Below are 24,099 nucleotides of genomic sequence, written 5' to 3'. Positions count from 1 at the left end.
GAAAGAAATCACTAAGAAATCATGAAAATGGACTTACATGTACATACCTATTTAGCAGGGCCACCAATATATACATGTATCTATTAGAGAGTGATTCAACTATATCCAACTTATCATAATGATATTGTTTCCACGTATTTAGCGCAGCTATTATACAGATATACTTTACTGCGCTTAATACTAAGTGTCATACTATTACCCAGCTATAGCAAAGCATTCAGGGAATGTCTTCCTACCGCATACCCATTTCTTGACCTGGGTGGAGAGTGGCAAATGTATGGTCTTTACACACGTTCTGGATAGCAAGGCAGGTTTGATTATAGTTGGAAGAATATATAATTATTAAAGCCCCTCTGCACTAGTTTGGCATGGAGGGACTAGATATCACTGCAAGGTCACTGGCAGGTGGTTATCTCATCAAATCAGCTCTCAATTAACATAAGAAAAAGAGAATCATGGGGGACCAACAGGCACCGATAAGGCATTGTTGGCTGTATGGAGGGCGCAAGTAGCTATAAGTAGTGCAGTTGGGCTTTAAAGTGCAATAATTGGACTTGGTACTGTACCATGGTATGGATGAAATGAAAGTTGTGTTTACATCACATGATCATTGGAGAGGTTATTGAGATGATGCAGAAAGAACATAAAGCAAAGTGTGATTGTTCGATATCAATGAAATGTTGTCATGTTCACATCACACCATTAGAGAGGTTTTTTAAATGTTGCAGAAAGGAAAGAAAGCCAAGTGAGATTGTTGGAAACGCTATTCTAATCTGTGTCATTAAAACGTTGTCATGTTAGTAGCACACCATTCAAGAGGTTTTTGACATGATGTAGGAAGACTTGAAGCAAAGGAAGATGGATGGAAATGTTATTCTAAATCTGTATCAATGAAAAGTCATGTACATCACACCATTGGAGAGGTTTTGTTTCAGTTGTTGCAGTTAGAGAAGAAAGCAAAGTGTGATTGATCATAGCAATGAAATGAAGGTATTGAAGTATTGATGAAGTATGAAAGAGATGCCACAAAATGTGAAGGTTGAAGTTGATAAATGTTCATGGAATCAATTGAATGTAGGTTGTGTTCATATTTATGGGCGCAAGCAAATGAAAACGTGTTTTTGATGCAATGAGCGAAAGTGTTGCCCTTAAACTGGTACTCGAGTACATGGGACGTGCCTTGGAATATGTGTTTGAAATCTCAAGTGTCTTTTTGGAACTCATTTATAACTCATACCAGGGAGAAAGTACCCTAATTACTTGTTAAAAATAACCATTCAATAATTTTGTTTAGACTTCTTGTAAGCATTATCATGGCCAAAACGTTGCAGCCATAACATTCTTGGGTATATACAACAACAAAAGAGAAATGAAAGTAAAGAGGATTATGGAATAACTGTTATGGTATCTTGCTCAAAATTTCAATGAGCTCATATCTCTTCCTCTTTTTTTTTGAAAGAACAGGAAAGGGGATGCATTACAGTTGATATGTAGATTGGCTGTGAAAATGATCCAAGTGAAAGGAAATTTGTATCTCATTGCATACGTGCAAGTTCTTTGTTGATCGTAGTTGCCAGTCATATACACATTATAAAACCGTGGTAGCTTTTTTGCGGCGGTATACTGCGCCATGTCTGAACAAGCCTTGACCTGTCAGATACAAATATGTTTTATACAGTGACTCTAAAACAAATGTGATTAGATCCAGTTATTTCATGAATTTGATGATATGTATTCTGATTATCGGTTTTTGAGAACCGTACAAAGAGGAGAGGAATGGAATGGCAAAACAAAGTGTCTAAATACATGCATGCTGCACCTGTATAGATTGTTAATGGGAGAAGGAGGAGGAGGTTTGATGAACTATGTCATAGTATTCTCAGAAAAAAAATAGTGTGTGACTTTGGAACAATGGAAGTGGTATTATGCGTGTTGTGGTTTCCTACGTGTAGCTGTATATGGCCATTACTCAATTTCGTGAGGGGAATTGCATTTTTTTGCAGACGGCAAGTAAAGATTTCAGTGTTATTATGATGTCTTTGTGAAGGTTTTTTGGTGTCGTTTTTTTTAAAGGTAAATAATCATTCCATAGACGTTTCTGTGATCTGAGTTCATAAATGGTATGGTAAAATACTGTAATAGGAAGGATGGAATTTGTGATGACATTAGCTCGTTGGTGACTGTAGGTGTCGTTTTTGTGGGGATGAACTTTGTGATTTCATGAACTTTTTGTGTGCGGCTGCTTGTACAATTTGGTGAAATTTTTGCTCTCAAAATCTGCTGCAGCTTTTTGAATAGAAATGTAACAAAACAGTAACTAGATGAGCTTATGTGATGAAATGCTTTGAATATCTTCCTCTGTATTCCTTGTCATTTGTGCTTTTCTGCATGCCGTGAATGGCCGTGTTTAAGTTATTTTTCATGTCACAGGTTGAGCTATATAGAGTGTCTGCTCATGAAGTCATTGAAGTATCTTAGATAGTTTAAATGTATGTCTCAGTGGCAATTCCACCTATAACGTTTGACCAATGTTCTACGTATATATTTGGTCTGTCTGGAGATTTGATACATCAAACCTTAGACTCAGATTGCTAAGACACACGTGAAGAAATATGTTAAAGATGATGTCATGTTGTAAAATGTTTGAATTCGGCTATTGCTTTCAGGGACGATAAACCTTTTATGAGAATGCTTGTTGAGAATCACCCCCCCAGAACCAGACGGACATCAACTCTGTTAACGAGTTAACGCTCATATCGCTTTCGGCAGATAAAACGCTTTTTGAGCTGTGTAGACGATGCACTTGTAAGAGGACTGTATGATGCATCAACAACAAGAAGCCCTTTTCAGGGCACTTTATATTCACAGCGGGAAATCTTTGCCAAATCGGGCTGGCCTCTGGCAAGGTTTTTTTCGAAGAAGCATGTAGTAGCATACAATTTTATCAATGGCTTATGTATAAGACGATGATCGGGATTGATATATTATTGTACATAAAGCTGTCATTCTCTTAGCCATAGGCTGTATAGCGAGTTCTTTCAAGAGATCGAGTGGTCTTTTCTCATATTTCATTTTTTAGAAACTAGGATGAAATTATTATGGAATTATTATTACTAGGACTAGGATGATTCATATATTGTCTCTCCAGTCATGTAGATAATGATGTCATCATACAAATGAATATTTTTGCTACATTTGGTAAAATGTAATTGCAGTGTAAAGTGTACATACTACGTTCTATCCTCTGTAAATGTAAACATGATGAGTAGAGTGTGAATGGCGGGCTGTTTCACACGATGTCTGTTTCCACAGCTAGGAAGACTTAAAATAAGGATTTAAAGCCTTCTTGCAATAGATCATGTACTTAGAAGGAGCTATATGCATGTAGGCTCCCTAAATTAAACAATGCCAAAAGTGTGTAATAGAATGGTGAGGTATTCATCATAACAAAGTCGTCCTACCCCCGTTAGGATTAGTGGTTATTTAGCTGCTAGAGAAATGGTACCAGTCTCTAGCTTGTTAGTACAGCAATGGTGTATAATGATTTGCAGTTGTAAAACATAAAAAAATGAATGATTATGCTTGGGAAATGGAGTTAGCAGATGCTTCATATCTATGTTATCAAGCAAGCTTGTATGGAATGCTAGTGTGACGTTTTAGGGGTGTTTAGAGAAGAGCCGGTGTACGGTACTCATTTAAATTGTTGCTGTGTTTGATATAAAACTATACTTGTGCATAAATGAGACTTGATAAAATGAATTGAAAACAGATCCAAGGGGATTGATTCTAGTAGATTTCTTGTGGGAATATTAATGAGTTTCTCTACCATTAAGGAGAATTACTGGACTTTTTTGGAAGATAAACTCATCACTGGAGTGGAGTGTATGTTAGCAAAGACATCTATTTTTCTATAGTGTATAGATTTGTTAAATGTGTAATCAGTATTTATGAAAGAAAATATTTCTTAATCTTGCCTATTCATCTGTAGATTGTGTATAGTATGGAGACAGCCTGCCATTTGAAAAGGAGACTGGTGCATGTTCCCAGTCGAGGAGTATGATGCGATGCCTAATTGAACAAAATGTATCAAGTGTGTGATAGCTGGTTAAGCGAGAGAAGGGAGCAGTACCAATCTGGATTGGACTCTCCCGTCTCAAAAAGTCATGTTGGAAGATGTTTTGTAACCAAGTTTTTATTTCCGTTTTGAACTTTGATGTGAAAATCAATTTGTTTTGTAGCAAATGAAATCTTATATTCAAACGTACGTATGATTATGAAATTCGCGGCTTCAGTATGGAGTCACCCCTTTTCATATCTCAAGTAGAGAGAGCAAACAAAAGTTACACAAATTCACTTTTTTTGCTGGACACATGTTTCTTTTTAATTATAGACACATCTACTTGGTAGATTCTCTTCTCGTTTTGTTTTGTAAAAGTAAATATCATTGGTTTGTTTGAATTAGATTCTAAAGCTATAGAACATACCCATTGACTTTTATGTACTGTATTTGATATTGTGTTGAAAGAAGGAAACTGTTACAAATATTTTTAACAGAAAAAAAGTGCAATGAATAAGATATCTATATATTTCAGTAAGAAAGGTTATATACTAGAGTTAGTAAAGAGGATCAGCGTATAATGAGAGGTTGAGTTTGAGAGGAAATTTGTAATGATCATAAATGGATGTACACATAATAGAGTTCCATTTTTATTCGCCGTATATGTACTTCTGTAAGCTGATTTGAAATATGTGAGTCATATATTTATGTTACCGCTTGATCTAGCGTTATATCCCATTTAAATAGCAGCGTAAAATTGAAGTATGATAAAATGATAAAGTGTATGGTCCTAGAAAATTTGAGAACCTTAATCCCTGCAGTGTTGTGATCCATACAAAATTAGCCACAGTAATTTTAAAGGGTTGGGTACAAATGAAGAGCGGTAGTTTGGGATTTGACTAGTCGGCTTATTAAATCTTCTAGAGTTAGAAGGATATTGGAGTGTATAATGCCCCTGTCATATGTTGCTATAGACTCTCTTTAATGGATGCATTTAGCAGTTCATTTCATATCCACTGTTTGTCTTCATGTATGGTGGAGTTTAGGAGAATAAAAACAAGAGAAAAAAAATCAGACAATTCGACATGGACATGCATTTCTTATTTATCCCCAAACTTTCAGATTGAATTGTGTTTTGAAAGTTGAAGCAGTGATAGAAATGGAGAGGGAGATGAAACAGGAGAGAGAGAGAGAGAAAGAAGAAAGCAAAAATGGGGGAAAGGAGAAAGAAATGTAAGAAGAAAGGAGAAATAGTGAAAGAAGATGATCGAGAGAAAGGAGTTTGTAAAAGCGAAACTGATAACGAAAGACCTTAATCATTCTCTAACTAATGACTCAAAATAGTCTACTTAACAAATTTGCAGAAATATAGCTGTACACAAGGAAGAAAAGACATTAAAAATTAATTTCCACACACTAGATCATGTAGTCCCACACGACTTATTACGTGTGGTGGGCACTATACCATCTTACATTTTGATATCCAACATATCTTTTACTCCATATGAAGACATTTAGGACGACTTTGCCCTTCTTTCAACTTAAATTCCAAAACAAGAATTCTAATTGCCTAATTCAGTCATTCACCTTAGTATAAAATGTGAATCATCTGCGAGAGCACAAACATTTGCATGGGTGTCGATCCTTACGTAATACCTATTCATCAGGGGGGGATGAATAGGTATCAGTTACGGATCGACACCCATGAACATTTGTCAAATTTTGATTTATTAATTCTCTCTCTTTTACAAGACATCTCAAGTTTTTCCATATGTAGTCTCTCTCCCTCTCCATCTGCCCTCTCTCTCTTCCTCTTTATCGAACCCCTCGCTACTTCTCACCCCCTTCTCTCTGCATGTCATCCTCTCTCTATCTCTCTGTCTCACTCTCAATGTCCATCTCATTCAATCTTGATCAACTTCATGACTGCTGGTAGCTGCATTATCATATTTAAACCTTCAAGTGCCACTATTTCCCTCCTCAATAAGGCAGTTACCAGAATAAAAAAATAAGAATAGAACTCCTAAAGAATTAAAAACATTCTGAATCTTAAACTTTTACCTTGTCAAAAAAATTCTAAGAAATGAAATTGCTACCAGTGCATGCTCACATTAATTAATATTTAAAAATTACCAAACTAAATCATAGGTTGAATGAATTTACAAAAGACAGGTAAAGGACGAGCCACAATGTAAACAGAGTGAAATGTGCATATAACAACAAGTTATGCATTTTTATTTGTTAACCCAACAGCACACCAATGTAAGCTAACTCATTAAAGGGGTTGTAAACTGACGAATAAAGGGGAACCTACGTCTCTTTTTGGACAACTGCACGTAAAGTAATGGACTTGATTAACGGTAGTCAGCGACTTAATCTCTACATAGAGATAGTTGATAGCCTTGTATCCTTTAGAAAAGGCGCTATATAAATCCAATTATTATTATTATTATTATTACATGGTCAGTGTTCGCGAAACAGACCAAAGTTCTTACGCTTCGGTTTCGCGTATGTTGCACCCGAATTGCCCCAGTCAGGCCACGGGAAAGACGCAAAGTCTCGTCAGTTTACACCCCCTTTAATGAGAGAATTCTTCTAACATTTCAATTTAGCGGTTTCACTTCCTTATTCAAAGGCATAACAAATGATCATGAGCAAAGTCTAGTATTTCTCATTTGGCTGACATACACTCCAGAAGATTTTCCACAAAAATGACTCCTTTCTGCATAGAACAGTTACCTTACCTTACCCCCCAAAAAACAAATGCATTGCATTTCTAACTTGGCAAAAACATTGTGAAAACAGACTTCTTTTCATGCAATTTTCTAGCTCTTTCTAAAAAACAACAACCCTTTTTACCAATCCATGAACAATTTACATACTTGATAATGTAACAACCGTTAATACATGCTTTTGAAAATGTAATCTTTTAATGCGTATGATTCAGTCTCTTGACTGCTAATATTTTTTTTAATTTTTTTTCAGACTGTCGCTTTTACTTAAATAAACCATTCAATTAAATCACTACAAAATTCAATTTTCATGAACAATCTCTAATTTTTTTGGGGTGAACTTTTAAAACTACATGTATCATTCATAAACAAAGTCAATTAGAAGTGAAGTCACCAGGATATCAAGACACATGAATATTCAATTATTGAAATCTATCCTGTAAACTAACGCACTACAGTTAAAAACTAAATTATTCATACCATTACCAGGTTTTGTAAAAAAAAATTAGTTCGAACAAAATTTAAGGGCATGAAAAATGATTTGCCCCAATTAATGTTTCTTGGAAATATGACATATATCAAAGCTTACATCTAAAAGTGTCCAACAAAGGCCCTAATTCATCCAGTCCACCTTTTTATTCTCGAATTCAAATATACACACAAATTATGAAATTTACTTGTTAACGGTATTATACATTATTAAAGAGAAAGTTGCTTTTCAATTTTATTTTATGTTAAATTGGAGTGTGACATAATGTCCCCTAAAAAAATATGGCTCTTCAAATGCCCTCATATTCAAAACATGACAAGTAACAGCTTTAAAGGTTGTGCACTATACACTTTCATGCCACACGTTTGCGTAGTCCCACACACATTTCTCTATACACTGCGTTCGTCTGTTAGCAAGACTGGGCCAATTATTTGTCCTTTTGATGATTCCAAAACCTCACCGTAGACATCAATACTTGGGTGCTGCATGATCAATCGCTTCGACACCCTTTCTTTGGCAATGCAATCGCATCGAGTCTAGAACTGACACCTTTATCTTTAACTGGGTTACGGATACTGTGTTGGATGTACTCTGGAACCTTGTTATAACAAGGTCCTTGGGAACATAGAAATCACGTTGCTATGCATGTTTCAAGATAAGAAAACAAAAGAATATAAAGAGCTGGGGCCAGCGCAATCACCTTGTTTATATAACAGAGCCCTTTATAATGTGCTTCCACTGTGATATACATGTACATGTAACACAATGCATGAGTATTCATCCCCTTTTGTGCTAGAGAAAGAAAATTATTTGACATTTTAAATTGTTGATAATGCAGGCACTTGTGGGAGATGCATGTGGCTGGAAGCAGCAATACAATGGTTTACAGTTGACTGTACTTTGGCACATTCACAATAAAACTGTACGCACAATAATGTCCCCTTATTTTTGCATAAAAATGGGTACAAAATAGGCTGTAAATAAATAATTGCTTATCAAGTAAACATTGACAACAACAACAACAAAAAAGCACCTATTTTGGCTTTAACTGGTTCATACACTCTCACACATTTGCAAACATCATGAAAATAAGACCCATTTTGGTGCAATTGTCTTGGTCTTCAATTAAACAAACCGCTTGTCTTTTTGGCTTATCGAGTCAACATTTACAAAAAAGAACCAATTTTGCCGTAAACAGTTAACAAACATTAACATGTTTGCAAACATTATGTAAATATGATATATCTCGTTCAATTTTCCTTTAAAAAGACAAATCCACAAACAATTCAATATTCACCGTCAATATTCACATATTCAATGTCCCCCAAAATAACCCTTTTTTTCCCCCACAAATTTCTATCTATCATGCGCAAACAAAGTTAATATGAAGTGAAACCATCAGGATTTCAAGACACGTAAATATTCAATAATGGAACTATGTTCCGCAAACTGATTCATTGTAATATAAAAAGATGCATGGATGTTCAATGTACATGTATTATCTGTTCGGAGCCAGAAGTATGTTAATTAATTAACACCCTTCTGGCTCCAAACAGTGTAAGTAATCTACTACAATCATTATTTGACACTTTTGATATTTAATGACCCAGGCACTTTCGGTTGGAAGCCAATATTACTGTACACTTTCACATCATCACATTGCATGCGAGACAAATTTCTTATGTTAAACATAATATAAATATCTAGTCACCGGTACTTTTTTCAATAGATTAGTGATATATAACATCATCTGTACAGACTGCAAATTGTTGAAGGTACTTCAAGGAAGTATAATATGCTATGTTTTAGTATTCTCAGAAAAACAATATACTGTGGATTTGGAACAATGGAAGTAGTATTAATGCTTGCTGTAGTTAAATGCATCTGAGCAGTAGTGGACCAATTTAATTGGCGTACTACTGGAAACTACCCATACAGGAACTGCTGGTGTGACCAGCTGTCAATTAAAAATCATCTGGTTATACTGGCTACTGTTTGCAATTGCACAATATATACAAAAATACCAATAAAAAAAATTACACACACACAAAATAAATAAATAAATAAATTAAACAAAATATAAAATCCAGAACAATTTTTAGCTAGTACCTTTTTTGCCACCCAGCAATGGTTGCAACATGTTGGTTACAAAAATGGTGGAGTTCTGGTTTAAACCAAAAAATACAATGTGAGCTTTCTCACTCAGTATTCCTTTGTGGAAGACTATCATTAAAGCAATGTCTCATAAAAAGGAGCGCTCTAGAGATCCCGTTATATTTGAAATATGACGAGAAACACTTTCACTATTTGAATCAAATTTTGATGCTACATGCGTGTGTGTCGTTCCACATATCCATACACTGGTATATGTGCAGTTCACTGTACGAGACTACATCAAGATTAAACAACTTTTTTTCTTCATCATTTCAATGAATTTAATACCCCGCAACAACACAATAAACATAAAATCTTAAAGTGTGACTATCGTCACTATCCCCTACAAAAATAATGTATGCATAGCTGAAATGTAAATGTATAAAATCAACCTCGAAAAACGTTACCTGGCATTATATAAGTTAACGGTAACGTAGTAAGAAAAAAACAATGATATCATTAATTAATTGTTGCAATAAATTCTATTGCATCTGAAAATAATATACATGGGCATATTAAAACTTAGTCAAAGATTTGAAAAATAATTGCCACTTTTGAATAAAAAATCAATGATTTTGAACTGCTCAATGTGTTGCTGATTTAAGGATTTTAAGGATTATCTTCTTTATTTATATTTCTGGAATCAAATGCAATGTGGTCAGTGAGTTTTTGGATCCCTCCCCCCCCCCCCCCCCCCCCCCATTCTGCTCATTCATCTGGGCCTGTTGCATAAAACTTACCATTGATGGTAACTTTGCCATCAATGGCAACTACTATGGGAACAGGGCTCAACAGCCAATCAAAATCAAGGTTTTCATGGTAGTTACCATTGAACTGGTTGTTCACAACCAGTTCAGTTCATTAAAATCATCATTTCGCAGCCTGGGCTGAATTGCATGACAATTGACAATTAAAAACATAGTATATTTCTAATTTCACAATTGTTTCAAATAATACTACCGGTAGTAAAAAAACAATGTAATTAACAAAGACAATTAATTGTCATTGATACTTAGTTCACTTTCGAACAACAATTTACAATATTAGCAATAAGTATAATTCAATATATATATATATATACACAGTATACAACAAAAGTATTCCTATTAATAATATTATGTAATTTGGTTTTGCTTCATTCGGTAGAAATTGGGTAAATAAGTTATTGATATGGTATTTTAGTGATTAATTGAACACAAAATAAACTTGCTGATACCTGTAACCAATCAATGCTTTGAAGAAAAAAATCTATTTGTTTAAAAACAACCACGAAAATAGGTATTTATGAACATTAACAAACAAAATCAGAGAGGTCTTCTAAAGGTACACTGTGTATACAGGTACATGTATAAAGGTAGATTAGCAAAATATAAAGGTACGGAAAGTATTGTCAGGAAAGCAAAAGGTGTAATAGTTGGTGTTGTTTGTGAATTAAAAGTTCTTTTTTGACATATCTGAATAAAAGTGGGTAAACATTAAACCTAATTGAGATAGTACATGTATTTACCAGCTCCATATCCTAACGATGGGCTTCTAACTGGATGTGATCAAATTACGTTATTCAACAATTCTACATTTTGCTAAGCTTTCTAGGGAGTTGCCAATTTGCATTATACTTTCTCATTATTTATCGAGTTGTCTTCAAACTTTCCCAGACATGTTTCTCTCATTTTTCAATGTCTACAATAATACAAAATCAGTGTGGTCTTTCCTTTTAAAGCTTATCTGTACCAGTTTATAGGAGGGATTAGACCACCCTGCACGGTCACAGGATAGGTGTTATCTCATCAACTCAGCTCTCAATTAACATAAGAAAAAGAGGATCATGGGGGACCAATGGTCACCGATTAGGCATTATTTTCTATATCGAGGGCGCAAGTAACTACAAGTAGTACAGTGTGGCTTTAAATGCTTCCATCTCCGAGCACATCTGCAGACTCCTTCAACATTCTCTGACACTGCTCTAGCATACTGTCCAAAGAAACATCGTAAGAGTTCTCCATTCCTTGAGGCATCTTAACCGTTGCATGGGATGAACTATCAATCCTTTCCATGTTTAGTCTCCTGGCAGCTCCTACATTCATCCTCTTCAAAGTATGCCATCCGTTTCTAGGTTTTTTTTCTGCTTCAATGACACCGGTGCTTTCATTCAACAAACCATGACACTGTTCTGGCATGTGGTCCAGAGAAACATGACCAGGGTTTCCAGGGGTCTCAATTTTTTGAGGAATCCTCACCGTTGCATGGGAAACACTACCTGGCTGCTTCCGTATGACTGATCTATTAGTTCCTGCGTTGATCCTCTTCGAAGTGGCCCGTCTGTCCAGAGGTTGGTCTCCTTTTGCGACACCAGGGAAGCCATCAAACAATCCCTGATACTCTTTCAGCACTGTCTTGTCACTTTGCACATCACCTGAAACAAGTTAGAACATGAATGAAAATAATAAACACGATGAATATGACCACCAAATGTTGTTACTTTCCATTTGGAAGAATCATATCCATGTTATCTGGTGTGTTGTATTTGTTAAAGCTTGGTTGAGTTTAAGAAATGTTGCTAATGGTCAACTTTTGTCAAATTCAAGCGTGGTTATATTGGGCAGTATGTCTTGATAGACAAGTGAGTTCATTTCATCACCATTTTGCAATGATATGTCTGAAGCACATTTATGTCTTTTTCATAAAATAAAAAAATCATTGAAGTATGCAATACGTTTTCTTATGTTTCTGAGAACTGGTCAGTTTGGTCCCGTAGTAATAAATGAAGTAATAAATTATCTAAACAAAATGTCAAAGCACCACCCCCTCTTTTCTGATTTTGTAAAATTAGCATTATACAGTCAAACCTGCTTTAGTGACCTCATTTTTTGTTAACCTTAAAAATGGTTTCTCATTGAAGCGTGTACTAAAGGAACCTGTCTACAAAGACCACCTGCCTATAAAAACCACTTTTTGTGTTTCCCTTGGGCGGTCGCTGTAGACAGGTTTGACTGTACATGCATATGAAAACTATTACAAGCATGTCATATCATCAGAGTCTTATAAGGTTCCTGTTGACGATAAGAAAAGCTGGACATAAAGTTGGAGTAAGCTGGAGTAAGATGAAAGAGGCTTCCAATCACAGCTACATGTACATGTACCGTATGTCCCTGAAATGAAGCTGACTTTGCCTGTTTTTCCAAACGAGAAGGCATAGAAAATTATTAAAAGCAAGAAATTGTGATATCTTCCACATCGGATTGCATTCATATTGTATATAGGGTAGTGTTTGGAAGGTTTTAATATTGGACCAGGTTTATAGTCCAGTCGGAGAGAACTGGGTTGCATCCTAAGGGGTAAATTGACTCAAGATATACAAGAATGTAGAAGGGTAAAAGTGGTAAGTGGTTACCTTTGGACACTACGCACATCGGACTGCTAGACAACCTTTCCGGGTCACCAACATCCACCCTTGGCTTGCTGCTTAGAGATGCGCTCATCCGATGGTGGACACCTGCAGACACGGCTATATCACAGGAGTGGCTTCTGAAGTCTCCAGGAGAGGGAATACTGATCCTGCACACTGAGCAAAAGTAATCACTTCCTGCGATTGCCTCCTCTTGAGCTGTTAAGGGACGCATCAACTCTCCTGGAGCTGATATAATCTGGTCGCTGTCATCCACTCCTGCAGAATCTTGAACCACCACACCGCAGCTTGCAGAATGGCTGCCCAGGTCTGTAAGAGAGGATATATGGATCCCACACGTTGAGCAAAGGAAAGAGCTTTCTTCCATCGCCTTCACTCCGGCCGTCCACTCACACACCAACTCTCCAGGGACTGATCCAAGTTGATGTTTGTCATCCAGACCAGACAGATCTTTGAAGATCACACCACAGCATTCGCACAGAAGGGATCCTCCGTGTTTAATCATAGTGGATGTTTCATTCATCTGATCCGTTGAGGTCTTTGACCTCATCTTTACTGACTGTTCATGATTCCTGTCACTGGGTTGCAGATCATAGAGGGTGGAAGAGGTTACTGGTACAACTTTCTGGTTTGTTCCTGCATTATCTTCATCATCCAGAGAGATTCCACTGTTTCCTTCATGAACATCTGTTCTTAAATCATCAATCTGCCAGATCCTACGATTCTCTTTTCGTTGATCACAGAACGGCTCTTCTAAGAATGAAATGTCTGTTTGCGTGGATTTCGCACACAATATTCCTTCACTGCTGTCATAGGATATTGCTCCCAGAGAATCAGAAGTTTCAGTTTGTGCCATCTTGACAGCAAGCTGGCTCTGGTCTGACAGGTGCTTTTTTACAGTAGAAGAGAAGGCATCACTGGAGGTACACACGCTCTTTCCTACCATCTCCCGACAGATTCCACTCTTTCTACGTAGCCCATCGTCCTTGGGTTCATCAAGACCCTGGTCAGGTGTGGTCTTTGAACAGTACTGAGGTGACCTTTGAACTAGAAGCTGCAAGAGCTTTCCTGGTGCATCATTGGCCGAGACATTGTGGACTTGAGCTGCATGAAGGGAATACCCCATATATGTGGTAAATGCTTTCTGGCATCGAGGACATATAACTATCGTCATCTTCCTTGGGTCTAGAAGGTAAACCGTCCTTTCACTGCCACCAGACACCTCTTTTGTCCTCTTTTCAGGAACCTCTTTGTGATACCGAGGATCTCTTTCGGATGAACATTTCTGGCTTTTTGTTTCGTTAGGTCTTCCCCTGTTGTCTCTCTTCTCTGTATGTGCTAAACATTTCTCTTTGCTTGCTGAACTTTTGAAAGCCTGCTTTAGGTCTTGAACCGTGGTCACATTACTAGACTTGGTCTCTTGTCTTCCCACATGAACGTCCTTACGAGCAAAATCGCTAGAATCAATCATTGCTTTTTCTTGTGACTCCTTCCAGGGTTGTGGACTCACTTTGGGAGTACTTTTACGTGATCGTGGACTCTGTGATCTGATCCTTTTGGAACCAGCTAGGTATTTGCTTTCCCCTGTGGATGGTGCTCTACGGCAACCCATTGACCCACACTTACGGTCAGTCTCTTTTTCTAGGTTCTTTCCAAACTTTCTGTCCGGTGAAGGATCATTTCGGGAGTCAATATCACTTTCAGCTATTTTCATCTGCCTTCTCGGTCTTGGATGAAGCAAGTGGGCCACCCTTTCAATGCTGACAGGCTCCAATTTTCTTTTCTTTCGAGCAACCTCTTTGAAAGGTTCAGGATCTCTTTTGGATGAACTTGTGTGACTTTCTGTTCCCCCATGGTTTCTCTTCTGCTTACATGCTACACCTTTCTTCTTGCTTGCTGTGGTTGTTAGAGACTGCTTTTGGTCTTGAACTGAGGTTATATCACTCACATCACACTCATCTTCCATGACTTGACATCCTACATCCTTGGGAGTAAATGCACTAGAATCAATGGATCCACTTTCTTGTGACTCCTTCCAGGATCGTGGTTTCACTTTTGGAGTACCTTTGCAGGATCGTGGGCTCTTTGATCTTTGTCTTTTGGAACCAGCAAGGCATTTGCTTTCTACTGTGGTTGGAGTTCTTTCTAATTGTGTTGGGCCAGACTTGCGGTCGGTACTGGTCTCTCGGTTCTTTCCAGACTTTCCATTTGGGGCAACATTATTCTTGAGGTCAATATCACTTTCAGCCATTTTCATCTGCCTTGTCAATATTGAAGAATCTTCACTACTTGCACAACTGGAGCTTTTTCCGTGTGGTACCACACATGAAACTTTGACCGGCTGTTTCAGGTGTATACCCGGGGTGTTTCTAGAGCGAGAGCCAGAGACTCGGTGTTTAACCCTCATTCCTACTTTGTGTCGATCTAACACATGATTCACACACAAAGCATGAGATTTGTACACTGCACCACATGTAGAACATTTAAATTGCTTTTGCTCTTTTTGTTGTGGAGCCTTAAGCCCAATCGGTCCACTAGTCGTAGAGCTTACTGCCTTCGCAGAACTGTGCTTCCTTTTGCTTCTTGTCTTTGACACATGCATATGACTGGGGCTTCCCCTAGGGGCACTGGTTTTCGATTTCTCTAAGACAACCCCCTTTTCTTGAAATGTTTTAGAGGGCGTACTATCTCTTTTGAAAGATGCTAATGGAGTATTACCCATGCTCGTTGAGATGACAACATTATTCAGGAAATTTCTGACGTTGCCCGAGGCTTCAATAAAGATCGCACCTTCACTGTTGAAACTGGCATTTGCTTTTCCTTGATGGCCTACATGTATAGAGGGTGTCCTTACTTTATTCAAAGATGTTACTGGACAAGTACTTGAGTTCGTTGAGAAAACAGCATCATTTAGCAAACTAGTTACATTACCCGAGGCTTCACTGTCTAAACTGGCGATGGTTGGTCCTTGAGGGCTTCTAGACGGTGACCTAACTCTCTTCAAAGATGTTAACTGATTCGTATTCTGGTTTGTGGAAACAAAGGTATCATTGAGCGAGCTTGATACATTGCCCGAAGCATCGAGTAAGATCGCACCTTCACTGTTGAAACTGGTATTTGCTTCTCCTTGAAGGCCTTTAGACAGGATCCTATCTTCGCTCAGACATCCTAATGGAGAAGTACTCAGGCTTGTGGAGGAGATGACATCATTCAGTGAACTAGTTGTGCAGTCCGAGGCTTCACTGTATGAACTAGTAGCAGATTTTCCCTGCTGGCCTCTAAGGGATGGTGTTACATTGTTGAAGAACGTCAGCTGAGTGTCACTGAGGCTTGTGGACACAGCATCATTCAGGAAATTTGTTACGAGGCCCGATTCTTCAACAGAGGATGCGACTTGACTGTCAAAGGTGACATAGTCGCCCGTCCTTGTCTTCACCCTTCCGCTTCCAGAGCTATGTGGAGGTGTAGGACATTGGTGAGAGGCCAAAAAGGGGATTAATCCATCTAGAGTGATGGGTGCTATCTCCAAGTCCTCCTCGAACCCAGTTTGACTGCTGTCCACCAAACTGAAGTCTATCACGCTCCCTTCATGGTGAATATCTTCAAGGCCTAAACCGGAGGAGTAGATACTCTCATTGCAGGTGTCCAGCCCTAGGAGACTTAGGAAACTGTCCAGATCCGGAGACAGGCCCAGGATGTCGTGCCCCATGACTGAAGCCTCATGAAATTCTCCGTCCATGTCTCCTGCGAGGGATCAGACAGTCCCTTGGTGAACTCTTTTGGTTGCTGCACCAATCGCCGGTCAATATCCTTCCCACATCTTGTGGAGCGTCAATCTGTATATTAGAGCAAGAAATTAGCAAGAATTACTAGAAATACAGGCTGCATGCTACTGAATAAGTTTCAATACATGAAAATGTATGTAACACAAGTAAATAATGAAATACATGTATATACAGCGCTCAAAATACACGGGGTGGTGGGCGATTGGCCCCCGTGAGCTACATAATCGCCCCCGTCAGGTTGCTCACGGGAGCGATTGCAAAATTAAAAATCGCCCCCGTGGAAATATAAAATAAAGATGATCTTTTCTGTTATAACTTTAACACAATATTGAGTTTCAATTTACAAACCTTAACCCTAATAAGGCCGGGGGGGGGGGGGCAATTATGGCCCCCCCCCCCCTCCACGATTTTTCCGATTGCTCGGGAACACATATGGATGGCGCCCCGCCGCTCGCTGACTTTTTTCTTTCGAGTCTTGTGCAACTTTTAAAAGATTTTTTTTGAAAATCGGACCTACGGTTACAAGGTCACGTGACCTTTTGTCTTTGCATGTCAGCCCGAAAATCGCTCAATTTCGTGATTTGTGTACAAAACATATGGAAAAGTCATTTTTCCTAAAAACAGATCAAACATGGGTTATTGGGTCTTGTTTAAAGTTGAGGTGGTTGTTTTGGGAGTCAAAATAGTTAAATTGAAGTAAGAAATAAAATAAAACAACAAAAACAATGAAATACATAAGAAATTATCAAAACAAATAACATAAGGAATAAGCTGGCTCTTTCAAATTTTTTTGTCGGATTATTATTTAGAATGGTCTAATGAATATATGTAGTGAAGAAGAATGCTTAAATATGAATAATATATGATTTATGGGTAAAAATGTGATTTTTATGACTTTATTTGCATAAATTACCATAAATATGCAAATGAGCAAATTTTTCAAAAAATTGAAATTATCATATTATTCTATACACTTCACTTGACATGCGTGCAAATTTTTGCGGCGATCGGCCGCTTTGCGGCCAAGATCTTAAGGGGGGGGGGGCCATAATGCCCCCACCCCCCCCCGGCCCTACTAAGACTTCAAATAGCCCGGCCTTTTTAGCGTTAAACCAATGAAATGGAACTATGCCTGGATTACATTTGCCCTGGGCGCCGTACGATAAAATTAGTCTACGATTTCTCGTAGATATCGTAGGAGGCTACGGGCTACGATGTTTGTGTTTACATTATCTACGAGCATCGTGCCATTTATTGTATTGGCCCTCGGTGGCAGGCCGAGGCAAATCCGTACAGGGGCTGCTCAATATCACGGATATTGCACGGGCAGCGAGCAACAACCTTGCGATAGCTGTGCAATGGCCGTGCCAATGCCCCACGAGTCTACAATCTCTGTACGATTTTTGTTTGTCCCCATGTTCACCAAAAATTGTACGTTTGCTGCACAATCAGTGCGAGGCCTCCAGGTGATGCCCGTGCGGGGATTGTGCAATGCCACCTACGACATGTATACGGACTACGGGCTTACAATTTTTTTAAATTTGTTTAACTTCTCGCGAAACAAAATCGTAAGAAGTAAGATGTTAGTAGATGCCAGGAAAACAATACGGGGGTTCAAAATAGCAACAACAAAAAATCGCCTCGCCGCTTTGCAGCTCGTGGACGATGCTTCGCATGTAAGTAGATGCCAGGAAAACATCACTTACGGGGGTCCTAAATCAGGGGCGGATCCAGCCTGTGGCAAGAGGGGGGGGGGGAGCCAAATCTTGATAAAATATTTAGCGGCGAATCAGCCAGCCGGCGATCGGCGAATGAGCGGAGGGGGGGGGGGGGGGGGCTGGATAAATGCACATATATTTGTTTTAGGGGGGTCCAGTTTTTTGGGAACATTTTTGCACCGACTCAGCCGGCCGGTGAATATTAAAGCGGGGGGGGGGGGGGGGGGGGGGGATGCTGGGGAGGAGGACCACTAATTATTTTTTTTCAGGGGGGGGGGGGGAAGGGGCGTTTTAGCATGACTTTCTTTTTAACTCTTACTTTCACCCATCTCAGATAACCCTAAGTTTTTGGTTGCTGCTTTATATGTAGTTGATAATGAATGATTAAAATAAAGAGAGAGAGAGAGAACCACCATCATTTTGCAATGGTTCAGGGTTTGTGAAATGTACATTTGAAACCATTTCTTAGCGTGTCAACCCTAAAAAAATAGTGAAACTATTTTTGAGGAAAAGCATTATACTGAACTGAATAAAGAATAATAGCTTTATATTGGCCATACTAATACTGATACAGGCTAAAGACAATGTGGTATTTGTATAGAGGTATTCCAAAATGACATTCTGATAATCAACATTTTGTTCTGGTATCATTATGTATATATGCATAATACAACTGATCTTTATGATTTCTTAACGTGACATAGCTTCTTTTCCCCTGCAAACAAAAAAGAAAACAAGGTTATTCAATAAAAGGATCATGCGACAAATAATCATTGTGATTCAAATTGATGCAAGGATTTTTTTGAATAAGCAATGCTTTTCACCAGAATCTTCTTTGTAAAAACAACTTTTACAAATCTCAGCCATGCAATTCTGCCACTGTGTTGTAAGATCACTTTCAGATTAGGAGAAGTGTATTCTTTAATGAGTATTTTACATTGAATGGAACGTCTCAACTCAGTAAGCATGGCTGAGATTTGTAAAAGTTGTTTTTACAAAGAAGATTCGGGTGAATAGCGGTGCTTATTCAAATAAATATTCGCATAAATTTGAATCACAATCATTAATTGTCGCTTAATCCCTTTTAATGACCTTGTTTTCTTTCTCGTTTGCAAGGGGAGAAGAAGATATGTCACGTTAAAGGCATCATAAAGATCAGTGTTGTATGCGTATATATTATATACACAGGCCCCGCGGAACGTTTATCAAAGTGGGGGGGCTAAAGTACAGTGTATTTACGATCAGGTAGAGGGTAGCGAGCGTAAATTGGTGTGGGGGGGGGGGGGGGGGTCAGGGGTTTTAGGCATTTAATTACGGTCAGAGAAGCACAAATATTTTGATGCCACATTTGTGTCACTGGCAGGTCAGGGGGGCGGGCGTTTTTTATTTTATTTTTTAAGGTAAAATTCATGTTACTATCCTATTTTTTTACCGGTTTGGGAGGCTACGGAGGCACCTGTCCAAAATAGCACACACACAAAATCGCCTCGCCGCTATGCGGCTCAGTAAAGAAAGAATGTAAAGGTTGCTCCCAATAATGAGGAAATAATGTGCAGAACGGGAAGACATCGAGAGAATGTCATCACGGGATGAAAGTCAGTAACAGCTACATGTATGTAGCTTGTAAATTTGTAAGAGGGAAAATGCTGATTAAAATGATAATGATGAAACAGCATATAATTGAGGAGTATCATAGGTAACAATTCAATGGATATTTGTATAAAAAAGAGCCCCCATCAGTACTAAAAGAGCCCCCGTGAGAAGGCTCACAGGGGCTCTTTTTTGGGGGGAAGAGCCCCTGTGGACAAAAAATTAATTTGAGCCCTGTGTATATATCATGGGCTTCTATTACATCTGTCAATCATTTGGAACATGTACATGTAGTCAGTCATAGCACTTAAGCCTGAGGAAAAAAAACTTTCTTCCTTTGTTAACACGATCTTAATAGACCATTTGAAATAAGCTACCTACTTCAGCTTAGCTGTTCATGTGGAAACTGGCTTCAATAAATTTGGAACATGTAGTCATAGCATTTACACCAGAGGAAAAAACTCCCTTTCTTCCTTGTTAACACGATCTTAAAACGATTTGAAATAAGCTTGTACTCGAGCTTTATGGAGCATGTGGAAACAGGCTTCAATAGATTTTGTGTGTATTTATTTATATCAACGTGTTTGTGTGGTATCTGTGGTGTGCGTACATGTAGCAGGTAATAGTGCATACAACGGTGATATATGATAAAGGAAGAGACCAAAATAGACAAGGAAATCTAGTAGCACCTTCACGAGAACCAAGAAGTGAGAGGGAGAGTCAATGAAAATAAAGAATAATTCCTTTTCAATGTGCATAGTTGACATAAATATAATCCCTGTAAGATTGAGGAAGTAAAACAAAAAAAGTAGGTCAAACCATGGACTGAACGAGATTGGGTCTTAAAGCCCAAGTCCACCCCAAATTCCAAAAATGATAGCATGTTGTAAATAAATCAAAGGTTAAAACTGCCAAATATCACTGCAGTACTTCAATCTGTTGATTTTTAAGAGTAATTTTTGCTTCGGTTATTTCAAGCAAAACATTTAAATTGCCGCACGGATGTGACGTATGCTTCTTACAGCAAAAGTGCCAGCAGTAGACATTCTGACAATAGGCTATTTTTGTAATTGTGAGCTTTACAAAAGCTTGGATTGTAATCATTATGGCCCTGTATACCGAATTATGATACTCATTTTTCAAAGTAAAGTTTTTACAAGAAAATCAGACAGTCAAAAAAAATTCTAAAAAATTGGATATGGGGCCCCTGAAATAGGAAAGTATTTTTTTTGTCTCTGCCCCAACCTGTGGATGTGCAGCCAATCATGAAATGTCAATCCATGAATTCGGTATCGAATGAGGCTTGAATATACTCTACGAGTAGGCCTACAATGTCAGTCCAAATTCACAACATACATGTACAATGTACACCCAGGCAATAACAGAAATATTAATAATAGTCACATTTGTATAGCGCTTTTAATAATACTACGATTCTAACTGCTTTACATAGTAATGCTGGAAGTTCCAGCCTCCTAAAAATCTTCTTCCCCCCCCCCCCCCCAAGAGATATGGGAAACTTGAATTAAATAATCACTATCATCAATAAAACACAAAATTCACTCAAAATCAATTGGACAACTTAACCTGGATTCTAGTTTAAGTCTGAAATTTATTGAGTGACACGCCTACTCATGCAGGCCACATCTAACCCTGTAAGTTGGGGCTTTGATCGGATCGGAAGATCGGAGGGCCCCCATCGCACCTGTGATCGGTATCGGCAAAAATAATCATGCCAATTTTATTTTTTATGCCGAAAATGTTCAAGTCTTGGGCTATCAAATGCTTTAAAAAAAATGCATAGCTGGGACTATTTTTTCATTTGAAGTTGTTGTAGTCCATGCGGGCCGCCATCTTGGATGATAATGTAGGCATGCATTATAATCCAAGATGTCGGCCCACATGTTTTGCCTCTTCTCTTTAATAGACCAATATTATTAATTTCAAAGTCATAAAAAGGCATTAAATATCAACAAACATGGTTTACAACAACTCCAAATGACAAAATAATCCTAGCTATGCATTTTTTTAAAGCATTTGTGAAATGTTAGTGTTCCTTCAATATTTTCTGGTTAAACAACCTTGAAATAAGAAAATATAAACATCTTTTTCCTTAAGTGTCAAAATGAACCCTTTAACAAGTTAAAATACTCTAATTGTCCCCCAAAGTTGTTGTCTACATACCCAGTGAAGTCTCTACATTACAATGGTACCTCCCACATGGTTATTCAATACCTTAGAGGAAGTTTTGATGGAAAAATCACCAGGAAGTAAAATCTTTTTTAAAGGCTAGAGGTCGGGGGCTTCCAGGGCATAAAGCAGGCAAGTTGGTGCTTGCAGAAATGGCTCTAAAGTCTAAGATCCCAGGTTTAATGTCACAATTAAGAGTAAATTGAATAGAATTGTTAATGTTAGATATTTAAAATGGCTCTCTAAAATTTTGCAAAAGAAGAATGTAAAAGATTTACACTGATTCACTAATTTTTTTTTTTGACGTTTCGTGCAGAAAGGGAAAAGTCTCAAATACGAACCCCCCAGGCTTATGTCCGGCTAGATGCAAGGAAAATATCTATGCACCTATTTTTTCGCTAGCCCCAACTGCACAAGAGATCACTCGCCCCAACACTTGAAAAATATCCTTCCCCCTATTTGTCGGATCAGCTAATTAGGGAGGCGTGCGCTCTGCTCAGTCCAAACCATGGTTACATCGCATAACATCTGCACATAAATATGCATTCAGACCGCGTACGAACGAAACCTGGAAGTCAATTACACGTTACAGTGAATGAAGGTATGGCTAGCAGATCGCGCTCTCGAACCCGGAAGTGAATACACGTTATGGTCAATGGCAATATCGTGGAGACAACGCGTTTGGCTTAATTGAGCAAAACAACATAACTCTGCGTTTACGTCTTTTTCGTCGAGTCCGACCAAAATGATACGAATATTAGAGAGTTTTGGAGGGGCTGTATCTTTTAATAGAAACATTGGTGAGTCTTAAAATTTGAAATGTAGTATTCTGATTACATTTTTTATTCACACACAAAACAAAACAAAATGGTGAAAAACGATCCAAATTGAAGATTGAAAAATCGTCCAGACACCCTAACTTTGGTAAATTTTATGTTTCTCCCATTTGTTTTGTACATGTGTGTGAAAAGTCTGTACTTTTTTCATAGCATTAATGAGTGTATGAGGTCGATACCATAGTCCATACCATTTACGGTTAGACCTCATGCATTGTAGGAGTGGGCATACCATTTCCGGTTTAGACCTCATCATATCGTGCATGCATGCATTGAAGGACTCGATTGACGGCGGCCACAACTGCACAAAAATGAACACATGGGACTGTGATTTCTTTTTTGCACAAAATAAGTTCTCGATTACTTCGAATTTCTGTGCCGATTAAGGGGTCTACCGGTAATTATGAATCAAATTTGTGGTACATATACCGATCCTACTAAACAAATCACAATGATTAACAGTATGAATTGGTAATTTGAAGTAAAAAATAGGGAAGTTATTACCTCATAATCTCGATGCGAAGCCGGACGACCATGATCCTTGTTCACTGCACATTTTTTACAACTTCCCTGTACTACTGCACTGTATACGTCACGTACATATTACATGTGTACGTACGTACGTCTACCAAAGAAATGGGGCGTGGCATGCATGGCATGACATGCCAGAGGCTGTGGGGGGGGGGGGGGGGGGGGGGGGGGGTGGCGCAGGAAGCCTATCCTCACACTCCTCATCCCTCCTCTCCTCCTCTTTCTTTTTATTCTTCTTCTTGTTCTTCTTGTTCTTCTTGTTCTTGTTGTTCTTCTTATTCTTGTTCTTGTTCTTGTTCTTCTTCGATCTTCTTCTGATCTTCTTCTTCTTGTTCTTGTTCTTGTTCTTGTTCTTGTTCTTCTTGTTTTTGTTCTTCTTGTTCTTCTTGTTCTTGTTCTTCTTGTTCTTGTTCTTGTTCTTGTTCTTCTTGTTCTTGTTCTTCTTCTTCCTCTTCTTCTTCTTCTTCTTCTTCTTCAATGGGACACTGCCACCCCCTCGATCCCTGGCCCAATCGAGTGGCGAAAAGAGGAACAAAAAGCGAGAAAATTGAGAAAGGGAAAGAGTAAATTAAGGATAACACCTGAAGAACGGGGTCAGCTCGCTATTCAT

General features: G+C 38.3%; 2 protein-coding genes across 2 annotated transcripts; both read right to left on the bottom strand.

Annotated features, from left to right (window-relative positions):
• Window positions 1-11,259: 11,259 nt before the first annotated feature.
• On the bottom strand, window positions 11,260-15,008 carry LOC115918418. Its single transcript, XM_030977795.1, has 2 exons — window positions 12,825-15,008; window positions 11,260-11,846 (listed from the first exon to the last, which is right to left on the bottom strand). Exons 1-2 carry the CDS (start codon window positions 14,803-14,805, stop codon window positions 11,338-11,340), a joined length of 2,490 nt encoding a protein of 829 aa, XP_030833655.1. The 5' UTR covers window positions 14,806-15,008; the 3' UTR covers window positions 11,260-11,337.
• LOC115921274 lies at window positions 14,846-23,554 on the bottom strand. Its single transcript, XM_030978595.1, has 3 exons — window positions 23,463-23,554; window positions 14,968-16,675; window positions 14,846-14,935 (listed from the first exon to the last, which is right to left on the bottom strand). Exons 2-3 carry the CDS (start codon window positions 16,576-16,578, stop codon window positions 14,846-14,848), a joined length of 1,701 nt encoding a protein of 566 aa, XP_030834455.1. The 5' UTR covers window positions 16,579-16,675; window positions 23,463-23,554.
• Between the last annotated feature and the right edge of the window lie 545 nt (window positions 23,555-24,099).

Source organism: Strongylocentrotus purpuratus, unplaced genomic scaffold (assembly GCF_000002235.5).
Source record: "Strongylocentrotus purpuratus isolate Spur 01 unplaced genomic scaffold, Spur_5.0 spur5_scaffold_1, whole genome shotgun sequence".
Lineage (NCBI taxonomy): Eukaryota > Metazoa > Echinodermata > Echinoidea > Camarodonta > Strongylocentrotidae > Strongylocentrotus > Strongylocentrotus purpuratus.
This window is presented reverse-complemented; position numbering and strand designations above follow the sequence as displayed.